Source organism: Lissotriton vulgaris, chromosome 2_1 (genome assembly GCF_964263255.1).
Source record: "Lissotriton vulgaris chromosome 2_1, aLisVul1.2, whole genome shotgun sequence".
In the NCBI taxonomy this organism is placed as follows: Eukaryota; Metazoa; Chordata; class Amphibia; order Caudata; family Salamandridae; genus Lissotriton; species Lissotriton vulgaris.
The window spans coordinates 385,978,114-385,993,021 of NC_141687.1; the positions used below are offsets into that span (position 1 = coordinate 385,978,114).

Consider the following 14,908-nt stretch of genomic DNA (forward strand, 5'->3'; position numbering starts at 1 on the left):
AGGTAGTTTCAGATGTCAAAGGTTGGTAGTGTTTTATTATGTGAAACAGCCTTCATTTCTCTCTTTTAAAAACACAAACTGTCTGCCTAAGGTTCCCGCCCCCTGCAGATTCATATATCTTCAACACCCTGCAGCCAAGTACGGGGAGGCATGTCACTGTTAAGAGGAAGGACAGCGGAACTCGACGGGGGAGGGAAACTGAAAGCGTGTGATGCGCGCGCTGCCAGCCTCCAGGAACAGGAGATGTGCACGCGTATGGAGTGCACGTCGCCTGTCCGCACGCGTGCACATCTCCTGTCCGCGCGTGCCACCTCCTGTCTCCCTTTCCGAACAAAAGCCACAGCAATAGAGCTCGCCAAGCAAAGCAGCTGCGCTGCATTCGCTAGGTGAGACCTAAAAACCTACAAACCCTCTCCTCAGAGTAAACCGTTCTGAGTGAATTGTTTTTCCAGACATGCCATCTCAGTCAGGAATCCACACGAGGTGTCCTGGATCCACACGTATTGGGATATCCCCAATGGTGCCCATTCGACCAAGTCCAGAAGTTTGCCCAGAGATACCTTTGAGATCTTAATTGGGGCATTTTCCAAGGCACTGTATCACCCACAACTGGGGGTGAGCCCAGCTTGTTATTGCAACTTAACACTGAGGCATCACAAGTAGTTTGATGAACCTAACTCTGGTACTGTTCCCAGTATTGAGTCATGGCTGTGCTAAACAGAGAACCAGCACACATCTGCTGCTCAGCTACAGTCTTTGAAAAGTGTGTGAGTATTGTAGTCCCATAGTACACATAGTAAAAAAAAGCTACGCACCCCTATGCTGATGCTCCCTCTTTCAGCTTCTCGGTCACTTTGTCCCATCTCCAAAAGACCCTTTTCACCATCCCCTGAAGCCTCTTGCTCCTGACCTTCATTTGATGTCCCTTACAAGTGACCCCACGTCTAGCCCTCACAGCCCTTGCAACAATGTGCCCCCAACCCCCTCCCCACACATCTATCTCCCTTCCTAAACCATAGCATCTCTATGGCTTATTAACAGGGCCAAAGGTAAATATACTGTCATTGAGTGATGGAAGGGGTAACTGGGTCCCGAAAGAGAAAGTGGGCTATTTCTGTGTTATAAAGTATTGTTCTTTAAATAGATATTCAGTCAGCTCCTTTAGTGTTGGGGGTGAAGATTTCATATTTATTCAAGCAGTTGATGATGCCTGCTATGAACGTCAGTATGCCTTTAAAAGGGGAAGGGAGGCAGTGTGGAGTCTGGAAGCTTGGGGGTCTGCCACTATCCTTGGTTGGGATTGCGAGGTTTGAAAGGCAGTTCTCAAGACACTTTCTGGTTAGAACATTTTCACTTCCTTTGGTACAGAGAGCTGGCATGTTTGGGGAATGCGTCTCGTAGGTGTCCAGAATGAATCAGAGTGACGACGTTGGATGAAAGGTGTGTTTCCAACATCTAGGTGCATGTTGTGGCTGCTTAGGGGGTGAAATTAAGGTGCATCTACTTTAATTCCTGAAAATACGGTGTCTCGTCCCATTATAGGAGGATGTCCCATAGTAAATTTGAAAGAAATATGGCAAAATCCTCACTCTGCATCAGTGGTAAGAGGAGTAATACAACTGGATGTTAATGGCTCAATTGTTGGGGCTGTATACGGATGGGGGCCACATAAGCCCCTACAGCAGCCCTCACCCTTCAGTGGCAACTATTTAGGCAATCTAAGTCTTTGCTCCTCTTCATGCATAGCAGGGGGACCCAGTCACTTCTAAACTGAACATGAAATGCTACTTTAATAAATGTTTATTGTAGGTTCTCCTGGAATAGTCCATAATGGCCACTTTTCAAATTATTTGATTGATTTCAATGTTTGAATTGATTTTTGGGTTGTATTCCGAGTCAGGGTGTTTTTGTTATTGCTCCAAAACCGTAGTTTTTCAGTTTGTGTCTTACAAACAACAGTAATATAAACTAAATTGTTTCTTATTGGGAAATATATTTTTTGTCACGAAAGGAATTGGCTAGTAAGGCTTGGTAGCTGCCTTTGATTTCTCACAAGTTATTGGAGCCAAGCTGGTGGCTTGCCAGATGAGCACGCGGAAAGCCTTTGAGCTGAAAAGCATAGATCCTTCGATCACGCAAGTAATTGCCCTAGGTCACACTTTATAATATCTTTGAAATATATGTTTCCTTATATGCCCCACCCAACAATTCCTCCTGCTGCTCAGTCGTTTGGTGTCAAAAATCCAGAATGCTTCCACAATTTCCCACTTGCAAAGGAACCTACGTGCATTGATACTTTTTGAGGAACATGTGTTCTTAGAATTACTTTGTGTCTGCACCTGGCATACAGAGGTGCACAATATGTGATATACATTGATGACATTCCAAGCTAGTCTCCCAGCATATAGTGGAAGGGATGTGCTGCAAGCCAATATGAATTAGAGATCTTTGCTCTGTTTGGATTTTATGGCCAGGACTGGTCGACACCTATCATCTGAGGCGTCAGTCAGCAGACTTGTGCAGTTCTGTGCTTATAAGCTCTCCTTCAAGCACAAGAAAATGTTCTTGATAACCAAATAGTGGGAGGAATCTTTAATAGCCTTAAACCTCAGTATCTTGAGTCTTCTCCACAAAAAGCCCTTTACGTTGTTTGTGTCTTTCTTTCATTGGTACAATTGCGAACAGAGCCTACATCGTCACTCGCGCTGTTCTTTACCAGTTTTCGGCTGCGCTTCACAATTTCCATTTCCATTCCAACACTACAATACAAGATTTAGAATAAACCCAGCCTCGTGGCCTTCAAAATTACATGGCAGTCCTGTGATCTTCTGAGAGTTCTCCACTTAAGATTATTAGATCAGAGATCAAAATGCTCCAGAGTATCCTAAAAGGAGAATAACTGTATTAAATATTCTGATTAAATATAAAAAGTCACCTTTTCCTTTTTGGTCAGTTTTATACTGAATCAGTCTTCTGGGATTGTTGGACTCTTTTCAGAGTGTTATTGGAGAGTGATGCATGTGATAGTCTGTTATCACATTAAGCAACTTTAGAAAGCTTATTTTCTTGCTCAGTTTAAGGGTGACCGCACTAGGATCAACCTCCTAATTAATTATGCAAAACCTACAAGGGTCAGAAGAAGCCCTAAGTTAGGGTGTACCTGGTGGCGTATCCTGTCCCTTAAATGTAAATTGATACTTGTATAGCGCACTACTCACCCGCAAGGGTCTCAAGGTGTTTGTACGAATACCGCTGTGGAACCCGTCCTGGCTTTCCCTGTGAGGCATCCACTCCTGGGCACCCCCAAGGTGGAGGCCAGGCATCCTTAGCGTTGTGGGGGCCGTTGTGGAGATTAAGCAAGCTATTGCCCAGAGTTACAGAGTAGGACCCATGATTAGACTAGGCACCGAGGCGAGAATTATCAGGTCCGTGGAATTTTGAGCCCAAGACCCGCCGTGGCAGGGAATTGAACCCTGGTCCCGGGCTAGACCTCTGCATCAGGGTCTGCCGCTCTAACCATTGAGCCACACTTCTCCATATCTTCCCATTTCATCATTTTCAGATCCTGGCAGATTCATTCAGCTAAAGATGTCAGAAGTTAGATAACAGTTTCCAACAAGAAAATCCTAATGCTTACTTAACAGGTTAGAGACTGTTATGGGATGTGCGACTATGCTTGGTGGAGAAAGGAGGTGGAAATACTGTTTAAGAGAATGTCAAAGGTTGATTATAGTGAGGATAAAATCCAGCCCTTGCTTCTGCACAAGCAGAGAAACACCTTTAGTTTCCATTTGTTTTACATATATTGCTACATTCAGAGATGGATATCAAGAATAGGTCCTTAGGGACTGATGTACTATGCTTTTTAATGGTCGCAAACATTCCAGTTCGACATTTGCGACTGTTAAAATGCTTTTTCTTATGTACTTATTCCCATTTAGGAATCGGGCAAGTTTTATGTCCCCAACACCTAAAATGGCATTTTAAATAGTTACCAATTTTGTATCTGGAAGGGAGATGTTTTGGGCATACTTTCCAAATACCCAACAGCTATCTTATGTATCCTCGTTTTCCGACTGGAAACTGATTATAAAACAAGCGATTTTGCCAACACCACCAAGAAGTTGGTAATACATTTGCAATAGCCTTTTGGGAGAACTGCTTACACTTTGTGAATGTAAAAAGGTTTGTTGAAGAATAAGCAGGGGTCCTGTACACCACTACCAACAGAAAAACATTACATTTTCTTTTTAAACACAGTCCTGTTTCCTCTAACGAAAAAGGGCTGCGTTAAAAAAAAGTTTGCTTTATTAAGAGCAGTCAGGTTGCATGGTGGTCTTCTGACCCTAGCACTTCACCATTCTTGTGAAGGCCTCCAATCATATTGAGAAACAATTTGCAAGCTACTTTATTAATATTTATGAGGTAGGTAGTATGATGGCCCACTACGATTCTGAATTTTAAGAATCGACCTAGTAGTACATAGGTCAGTTCTAAAATGCCTTACTTTCGCAAATACCGATGTGAAATTTTGCGAGCAGTAAATAGTAAATCTGGCCCCTTATTCTGTAGAATAGTAGACCTTGTATTTAGGATTTGTTCTGTGTAGCATATTATACAATTAAGAGTAGTGTGCTTTTTCTTTAAGGACATATTTGTTAGTTGTAAACTTTACACTGTTATAAATATGGTGCATCAGCCTTTAGTGAAAACCCCATTGAGTGCCCCAAAGCAACTGCATGGAAAGGCAAGTTATGACCTGGGGAGGAACCTTCATTGATTTGTTAGTAATTCAGCACGTTTGACCCATAGTGTAATATTTGTTTAGGGCCCTCTTTGTTGTAGTTTTCTGATGTTTCTAATTGTCAAAGATCAGTAAATTACGGTCAGCATATAGTGGGGGTCGTCTCTAAGACATGATGGCATGGTAACTGATCACCTAAATGCCCTAATATAGTCACTGGTTGTAGGATGTTGTGCGGGCATCTTTGGTCTCAGGTACTTGGTGGGGTTCTCTCTGACCTTTTTTGATTCGGTAGGGTGGTCACGGATCCTTGGGATGTCGTGAAATAAACCTAAATTATTAGGTGTGCTAATTCTGAAGTATTAATAGGTAGTTAGTGATTCATAAATATGTGTTTGTATTCTTTCTGAAACTTGGTGGTATGGTCACAGATTTGACATATATTATGATAGTCGCTAACTTTTCAGACATGGTGGGGTGGTCACTGATCTTTGAGAGATGGCAGCTGAATCCCATATTGAGACTAGGTAGTATAGTGTCTGATGTCCAGTTAAAAGGAGATTGTCACTTATCTTACGGTAGCACCGTCACTGATAAATTGTGACAGTAACTGATTCTGTGGCACAGTGAGTTGGCTACTTAGTCTAAAATATGGTGGATTAGTAATTAATCTGGGAAAGGCAGAATATAGTGAACTCTTTTCAACTCTTAAGTACCCTTTTAAAAATAGCTGCTCCTTGTAAACAATTGCACTCTAAACCTCGCCCTAAGGTGCTGCTAGAGAATGTAATCTAAATACGCATTGCCATTGGGTTTCTCTTCACTGCTTCCCCCTTGTCTCTCAATCTATCCACTCAAAGTACCAATGTTTCTATGTAACATATGCTTTGAAATACAACATCTCTTGCTGAACGTTTAATCATGTGACATAAAAAGTGAAACAAGACATTTCCATGACAATTAATAATCCTTTCCTCTGGAGCACAAATAGACTAAATATGTTCCCCAATCACCAGGCTACGGTTCAAGGGGACAATAGAAATATTTCCCCCAAGTGAGCAACATTGTCACCTATTTAATGCCTGAATACATCAATCACGTGAAAGGCAACCAATTAACGTTTTCATTGGTTGCAGGAGCTATCTAGCGTTTCCTCATGAGCTAAAATTGTTTTGTTGAAATATGCTTCTAGTACAGAAGTGGGTGGATTATGTGGGAATTGTGGCAAATCCATATTTATGTGGTGAACACTGCGATCATGGATTTACATATTCTCATTGGCTCTGAACGAAGCTGAATACCATGAGCAAAGAAGGTCTCCAGGGAATTGAAGCCATTTAGTGGATCAGTTTGAGGAGTAAAAACGGGACTGTGAGAGATTGTTAGACCCATCTAGAAGCCACAGGAACATGCCACAAGCTAGAGCTGTAGAGATGGTGGCAGTGGAGAAGCTGGTTAATGCTGAGAAGCTAACAGAAAGGCGAGTCTTCTGAAGCTTATTACCGGCCAAAGCTTGCTGAAGAGCTCCCCGGTTTTCTCTTTCCCACCTTTTGGAGGCTAGCCCTGCTTATCAATTGCGCATTGACATCTTGTTTTACTTTTATTATAATTTGCTGCCCTCCTCGATATGATATTGTTTCCAGGTGACTTTACTCTATAGCTTGATGATAAACCACAAAGCGTAGAGTTTTTGCCTCCGGTGGAAATTGTCTGCCACTCACTCCACTGGTGTTGAATACTGTTGCAGCCCACTTTGATAAACAAGTTACTCACTTTTGGCACTTGACTTTTCAAGGGAGATAAAGTCCCGTAGCCAAGCTCTACTCTAGTAGGTAACCAGTTAGAAATTCCGTTTAAACAGGGCATGGTAAATAATACATCATAAACTTAATTTCCAGTCAGAGCTGTTACTGCTTACAGATGAGTCAAGCAGGACAGTTACAATTAAGATCTTCATAAAGAACTGAATTTGCTAAAACATTTGCTGCTGCAACGCGACCCTGAATGCTTTTGTAGTTTTTAGGTGCTAGATATTTATGACATGGTAATGTAATTGCAATGTTAGCGATCGGGCTGATGGTGGTAATATTGGGCCTTCATTAGTGTTGGGGTTTTCCTTACAATTTCTTTATTCCCATCCAATCAATTGGGTACCCACCTCCCAGTGAGAATGCAGCAATGTGTCACTGTTGGGGTGAAAGGTGGGACAACCATGTGCCTGAATGTCCCACTAAAATAGCCCAAAACAATAACCAAAAGTGCAAAAGGGATTCCATTGAGTTCAAAATAGGATTTCAAAGGTAGGTTCATCCTCTAGTCTTGGTAAATAGCTATTAGGACAACAATGATAGTAGGAAACTTTGTTGCAATGGGTACAAGCACTGGAATGTGAGACCCATTTGAGATGCTAATGGCCTGAGGTTATTGAAGGATGACCAGGTGCTGGAAGTAGAGGGCACTCAAAACAAGGATTCCTTGGTTACCAAACATCAATATGCTTTATTTATTAGCTGGATAGTCATGATGTTTTCAGTTGGTGAGGCCACCCAATAGCCGTACAGAATTGACCAGTTAGAACTGGAATTTAGGGTTAGTGACCAGCATCAGCTTTGAAATTGTGCATCTCTGAAATGGGTAGGCCTAGAAAGACGATTCTAACTCTTACACGGAGTGTCTGGCTGCAGCCTCCAGGGCACTACCCCTTGCTTAGAGTGAGGAGAAGCATATCTGTGTCTCTGGGGACGGTTTGGCGCATATATGACCTCGCTTTGTATACTGGGAAAGTTAGTGTGTCCTTACAGATTCACAATCTATATCACAGTTGCTTCCTGAAGAGATTGGCCAGCTGAGCTTCAAGGTTTTAATGGGCATTTCATTTCATTCTTTTGGTACATCTTTCCTTCAGGTGTCAAATAGCTGGTTCTTGCTCATTGTCCTCTTGGTCATTACCTTCTCCTCAGCTCTCTCTGGGTAGGTCAGCTCCTCTTATTGCAAGTTAGGTGTAGTAGCAGGGGTTCTTCCAAAATCTAGGCCTCACCATGGATTGTAGGGGATATCAGCTACCTGCAAGCTCCTATCCATTACATGCTTCCTCTCGCAGCTACTGCACAGTCTTCGTAAAATCCAGATGAGTTAAATTAACTGCTCAAAGGGACCAATGTTTATACTGCTTTGAGGGTACTGGTGGGAAACCATAGTCAATCATGTTCTTTTTTCCATCACTGCCCGAGTCGCCGGGCTACCAGGCTGAAGAAAGGCTTAATCCAACGAGTGAATTGTCTAATTGTGACCAAAACATCCTTAACCATGATCTTGTGGTTGCTGGTAAACAACCAGCACAAAACTTAAGGGAGGGAGAAGGAGGAACGTGGAAGATAAGCATGCTCGACAGGGGGCAGTGTGTGTCACGAACTCACCAGACAGCTACAGTTTTAAGGAAAGGACACTGACAAGCCAGAGCCTGCCAGTAGCCATATCTCCAGACAGCCAAATGCAGGAGCTCCACAATGTTGTCCTGATTCACATCCTATCCTAATAAAACATTTTTTTCAAGTCCACAGTCTGCTGGTCCCTTGCACTTTTAACACATTCACAGGGCATACCACGTACCAGAGAGGTAAAGTACGAGCCTTAATTAATTATGGGAAACAATAGATTTTACAGACTTTCCTCTAAGGTTGCATATTAAAATGCCAATGACAATCTGTAGCACCCAAACGTATGTCCTTGTGTTGCCTGGAATAAACGGGCAGTAGCCACCTTTGACTAAGCATGGGGGTGCTTTTTAGGTATAGTCTCTAACCATTATAGCATTATCCTTCGCGTTGTATGCCTAAACAGCACATAAGGCACCACAAGCGGTCTGACAGATTTTCAAACCCACGTGATAAAAAACAAAAGGCAGGTCAACTTAAAATCAAACCAGTCAGAAAGGCACAACTTTTTAAAAAGTGCTTGGATTTATGTACTTACAGCATTTTTATACTATGTTCATGTCCTCCTCTTATTTTTCCATTGAGTTGAAGCAATGATTTGGACTTAACTTCACGCTGCATTTCAGGCATCATTGCCTATGTAGCAATGTGATGAAAGGCTTGAGTTGCGCATGGGTTGAGTAGGATCCCTAGAAAGCTCTCTAGGCTTTTCCTCACCGGTTCGCCTCAACATTTGACAAGGTTGTCCCTAAATGTACAGCAGAACTTGCAGGTTTGTTAAGTCAAGACATAGCAACTGAAAAGAAATGGAGATTATCGAATCTAAGAAGACCATTTATATTGTTGCTGGGTTGTAATATCCATTGTAAAACTGCAGACATCTGCAGATGCAAGACTTGAGGTTCCGTAGTCTCATTTAGAGGTGGGGGGGAACTGCTTGATTTCCAGTAGCTGAGCCTCAGCTTTTGTCATTATGGGAGACACTAAGCCAGCAGCACATCTGCAATATGGCCACTAGCATTGCAGCATTAGAAGTTCAGTCCTACTTATAGCTGGCCTTCCAAACTAAAATGGCTCACTAACTGCATTCTTACAGTGTACAGGAAACTTATCTTAGTGTGAAGGTGATATCTTCCTCCTCGGCCTGTGTGGCCCCACTCTATGCGAAGGGTTCGGTTGGCTTTATATTTTATTTGACACAAAGTTCTTAAAAATTGCAAGTTTAGAAGTCTTATATGTGAGATGACAAGTATATATCCGCTTCTCTTATCTCTCTCTCAGTGAGACTTGCTCTGGCTCAGGTTAAACCCTATGAAAGACTCTCTTACTAAACCGTGTTCCATTCAGATTTTGAAGGCTCTTTGACTGACCATTGCTCCTTACCTTAACAGGTGCTTGTTTTCACTCTTCTAAAAGAATTTGTCCTTGACTTGGAAGCCGTGCAAATGTTTGCTCCATCTCAGTGCTGCGGACTACACCCAAACATCCTGAGAATGCAGGCCCTTACTGTTTCAGAACATCATGGAGTACTTTGGCTGACTGGATATTTTCCATGTTGCTCTCACTCTCATGGATATATTGAATCTGTACTTTCTGTGGAGCTGGATAACATTTGTTGGTGTGGATAGCTGCCAGGTCCTTCTGAACTTGCCTACCATAGTCAGCGCTGTCAACCGTAACATTTTCTTAAAAAGTTTTAAAACCATCTCTTTAAGGTGCTGCTGTATCGTGGTCTACACCATTCTTAAATTAGCTGGACCAAGAATTCTCTCTACTGCCCTTTGTCACTGATGCCTTCTCTCAGCAAATGTTCTCCATTGCTCCTCTTTATCCCCTAACCTGTATATTGTTTACTTTGAACCTCCGCCTCAACCCATCCTGTAGCACTGTCGATATGCCAAGGGCCTTCTAATTCTGACGTTTCAATAGGGATCTGGTTACTGGAGCCAGGTGTTACTAGCACTGCATGATGGAGATTAAAGAGTGGATGGGCAGACACTGTCTCAAACAGAATATTGTTAAAATGGAGATCATGATCCTAAACAGCAGGATCTGCAGGGTCTGCATTTCTGGGCTGCTAACCACAAAACAACCCAGAAACTGGGGTTCAAGTGTGATTCATACTTTTTTGTAGTACCCAAGTTCAAACACAGTTCCATCATTCTAATTCTTCCTACATAGAGTCCTATGGAGAATTTACCTTGATTTCTCATGGCCGGATTTTTACCACAATTGCGTCTGGGCTAGATTATGAAAAGGCCCTTCTTATAGGATGCCTACATTTGCAGCTTTTTGACTCATCTGTGGATCTTGGATATGAGGCTAAGGGCCAGATGTACAAAGGTTTTAGCGTTTGCAAATCCTCTGATTTGGTAACTCAACAGTTTTGAGAATGTTAAAACTCTTCTTCAAATCTACTTGCCCATTTAACGTTTAGAAAAATATTTTCTGAATTCTTTATTATGTTCAGAAACCATACAGAATCAGTATTTTAAGGACATGTTTAGAGCATCCCTTCCTAATACCAATGCCTTGTGGTGTGTATTCTTGTTTTAATATTATTTTCACACCTTAAATATGGACCCCTTTCCCTTATGTGCATCTTGGAAAAAACATAGTACCACAGATGACTCCCAAAACAAAAAGTTTGTAAAGCATCTATTTTTTATTTTTAACATCCTGTTTTACTTTAAGGAATCATTGCTGCATTAACCTTGCTGCATTAAATATGATTGCTTTATTTAAAAATGACCAGACAAAATGCTTACCCCAGCAGGCCACTATCCCCTTGATGGCAACAAATCATGGTGGGGCGCTATAGGCACATAGCTCATTAATATTAATGATGTAGTGTAAATTGCGCCCCACAAGGATTCAGTATTTTGTGGATCGATTTATCAGCACATAGGTCGGTTTGCAAAATACCAATGAATTCGGTAAACGTTGGTGCACAAATTGTGATCACTTTTAGCAAAGCATTGTACATACATCCGGCCCCTTTTGTATCAACTGCAAGACTCTGTATTGGCTCAAGTGACTTTAGCAGTACAATTCATGGTACATTGTATTGTTTGTTGGGCCCTCCAGGTCAAAGCCACTCCGTGTCTTAACAGTGCAGTGATTGCCTTTGTTCCCCTAATAGCCTCGTGCTCTGTTCTGTTGTGATCTAATCTTCTCCCGGATCCAAAGACAACATGAAGTTATGCACTCTCCTTTTCTGTTACCTCCCTCCCCAAAAATTTGGTAGTGGTCTCTTTCAGTTTTATAATTTATTCTTCTTTTGTAAGAACATTGACATTTTAACATCGAACCCAACTCTTCCTTTTTTTAAATATATGTTAATGACTTTATACCAGTAAACAGAGAAAATGTGTGTTTGACTAAGCACTGCTTCGCCTTCGACAGCTACTGCACGATAGGCCAGAACCCCAAGAGGGATCCATTATGGACAGTGAGTTATTTAAGATAATGTAGATTTATCACTGTTTCTGAAAGGTGATCACTTATTTTTGAGACAGTTAGTACAATACGGCTTTCTGAGGTGCACTGGCAGAGTTTCTGATTCTGGGACACAATGGAGATAATCAATGATTTTCAGAATGTTGTGAGATAGCTAATGATTTATGAATATTGGTGGTAGAATTGTTGATTTGGTGGGCATGTTGCGAATATCTCATCACAGCACAGTCCTTTGAGGCTTTTTTTCTCTTGAAACAGGCTGACCGTCTCTCCTCTTTATTTCTATATTAGCTATGCAATTGCTGACAACTCCTACCGGTCAATGCGTACAGAAAGGCGAGATCAGTGTATCCTTATATCCGGGGAAAGTGGTGCTGGCAAGACTGAGGCCACGAAGAAGATTCTGCAGTACTTCGCCATTACCTGCCCTGTCAGCGACCAGGTGGAGACCATTAAAGATCGGCTGCTCCAGTCCAATCCTGTGTTAGAGGTAAATAGTTGAGCTCGTACTGGAACAAAAAGCAAATCTGTGGATTATTTGGGGTTCTGTAAAGTCCTGCATACATTAGTATCGTAGCATCTTCAGTACAGGTACAGAAATGGAAAAATACTGGGAGACCTGGACTGGAAAATTCAGCTGAAGGGACAGCTGGCGGACACATTTTGCAGTTATAGGTAAGGTGCTAAAGCATTGGAGGAGCCACCACATGTAAGCCTGGAAGAGGCTGTTATCAAGCTTGTGACTGTCCTAGCAGCATATCGAGTCAAAGAAGTTCATGTGAAGTGGCTACTTTCCTGGACTACCTAAATTTCAGAAAGTCAGATTCTTGCCTCGTCTGTAGGAGATAATGAGTTCCAAAGAGATGAGCCTTGCTTATAAGGGGGTCTTCCATCAAAATTGTGGACCTTGTGGATATCAGATGTTGCTTGGCAGGCCTTAGGCTGGTGGTTGAAAGATACGAGGAATCAGTTTGCAAGGTAGTCCAGCAAGGGGCAATAGAACTCCTTCCATAATAGACTAAGGGTTTTACCTTTAGATTATTCCTATACTTTGCGCAAATGGAGGTGTTTTAATCCGAACCAGAGGCATGTTGCACGTTTCTTGACTTGTACTGGGCCTATTGGTGTTTTATACTAGAGGTTAATCCAGTAATACAGATGAGAGATTATCACTGCAAGTACTAGGTCAATTTTCTGGGATCTTTGCTACCATGATCCTAGTATGTACTAATCTGTTCCATATTCCTTTGTTACATGTATACTTACTGTGTTCCTTAGACAGACTCGACCGCGTCGTACTTAATGCAGGCACACACCTACATAGAATGGTCCTCTAGCATAGACACTAGCCAATGATGCAGACAATACCACTTTTTTCCTTACATGCACATTCCATTGTCCTCAAATGCTAACACATCTAGGAGTGACCACCAGTTCTCTCATGCTGGACCCAGCTTCCATAAACTCTGAGGTTTCATTGAGGCACAGGCGACATATGCTCCATTCCTGTTAGTGCTGTCAGAGATGCATCATGTGTTGATTATGCTGCCTGAACGGGATTTGTCTGTTATTGATGTTACTCTTACTGTACTCTTTTACATGTGACACATATGTGCCCTTTCTTTACTATGGGAATTATATAGTAATTTTTTGATGCATTGTTTTTTTCTTATTATTTTCAGGCCTTTGGTAATGCAAAAACACTACGAAATGACAACTCAAGCCGGTTCGGCAAGTACATGGATGTGCAGTTTGATTATAAGGTAATTTTCAAGTCCATCTGAGAAGTCATAGGTCTTAAATGTTCACTTCTGTACTGCTGTGCATGTTTCTGTACAGCCCCCTTTCCCCCTCTAGTTTTCTGCATCCTCTCTCCTTGTTGTGAACTAAATGATCTCTCACTTCATTGATCCTTGCATATGTTTGCGCCCTCTATACTCAATCAGCCTGTTGTCTCTACGGCATATACAAAGACTAAGTGGCGACAATGACACCAGAAAATGTTTATAAATCATCAGTGCAAGATCCTAAGTATGCTATATAACTCCATTAAAGCAGACTCCTGTAATTGTTGTCAGTGGCTGTCAGTGAGCAAGCCTCTGCTCCTTTACTACAGGAGCAGTCTAAGTAGGAATATAGGAAGTAGAAAGCGCCTAGACGCCTTTGGGCAGTAGTGTGCTATACAAAAACACTATTCATTTGATTTCTGTATTGGGAAATGTGAATGCATGGTACATGAATATAGCATACATCTTCCAACAGCTCTCACTTGCTGTTGCCAAGAACCAATAAAGTTTAGTTTATGCTACTTAACATCCTGAGTGCATTTCTCCCTTATGGCATTCAGGTTCAAATAACTCTTCAGGGATGCATTCAGTGCAGGGGAGAGTTTCGATGGTGACTGTATTTACAAAAGGAATTATTCCTAAGCTGAATTGCTGGTTTGGGGCAGAATTGCAAACACATTGCCTTTAGTGTATACATATGTGACAGTATCTAATCCTAACTTGATTTTTCTGAAGGCTATTAAAGAGTTGGAAATGACAAAGAACATAGGGACACGGATTCCTCTTTATTTGTTAGACAACCTTGCTTCCTAAGCAAACATTGATTTTCAAAGCACCTTTGTTTCCTCAGTTAATCATAGTCTGAGCATTGATTCATAACGTGCCCCCTTAAAGAGATCTTAGTCCATGATATTTCCCAAAATAAGATTCAGTCGCTCATAAACATGACTTTACTAAAGGGATCACTTGATGCTCTCTGAAACCAGTAACACAGCAATCGGGGTGACTTGGTGTCCTTCTGGATTACACAGATCAAACCCCTACAAGTTGTTAGGCCTTCATGCCAAAAAGGGGTTTGCAGACAGGACAACTGGATGGGCCAAAATTATAGGGTGGCTTGCTACTTAAATAGGATGCCTGATTCCGGTCCAGGAAAGACATGGCTTGGCAGTTCGGGCTGGACTGTTCCAATGAGGCACAGGGTCAAGACTGATTTGCATATGGCCATGTCTAAACTGGTGTGGCTTGGTGAGCAAAATAACGATGGATTAAACCCAGATCTGTGACTGGGGGTGAATGTTTTGCCATTGTGCAACATTTCGTCCATTATCTTGTTTGTTTTGCTACTTAAATCCACAGCCCAACTGCTTGCCCTACCTATGGAATATACAACCCCTCTAAACGCCCTTCGCAAAAAAGTCACTACACAAAAATGGTAAGTATTCGCAAAGGCAACTACGCCTGTCTCAGTGAAGCAGACACTG

At 41.9% G+C, this 14,908-nt stretch overlaps 1 protein-coding gene across 5 annotated transcripts in view; it reads left to right on the forward strand.

Annotated features, from left to right (window-relative positions):
• The window catches only part of MYO1C (myosin IC), a 576,863-nt gene that overhangs the window by 362,020 nt on the left and 199,935 nt on the right, over window positions 1-14,908 (forward strand). For all 5 annotated transcript variants that reach the window (XM_086955217.1, XM_086955220.1, XM_086955221.1 and 2 more), the window contains exons 4-5: window positions 11,929-12,127; window positions 13,320-13,400. In XM_086955217.1, coding sequence (XP_086811343.1) covers window positions 11,929-12,127; window positions 13,320-13,400 — 280 coding nt within the window. The remainder of the gene's footprint in view (window positions 1-11,928; window positions 12,128-13,319; window positions 13,401-14,908) is intronic.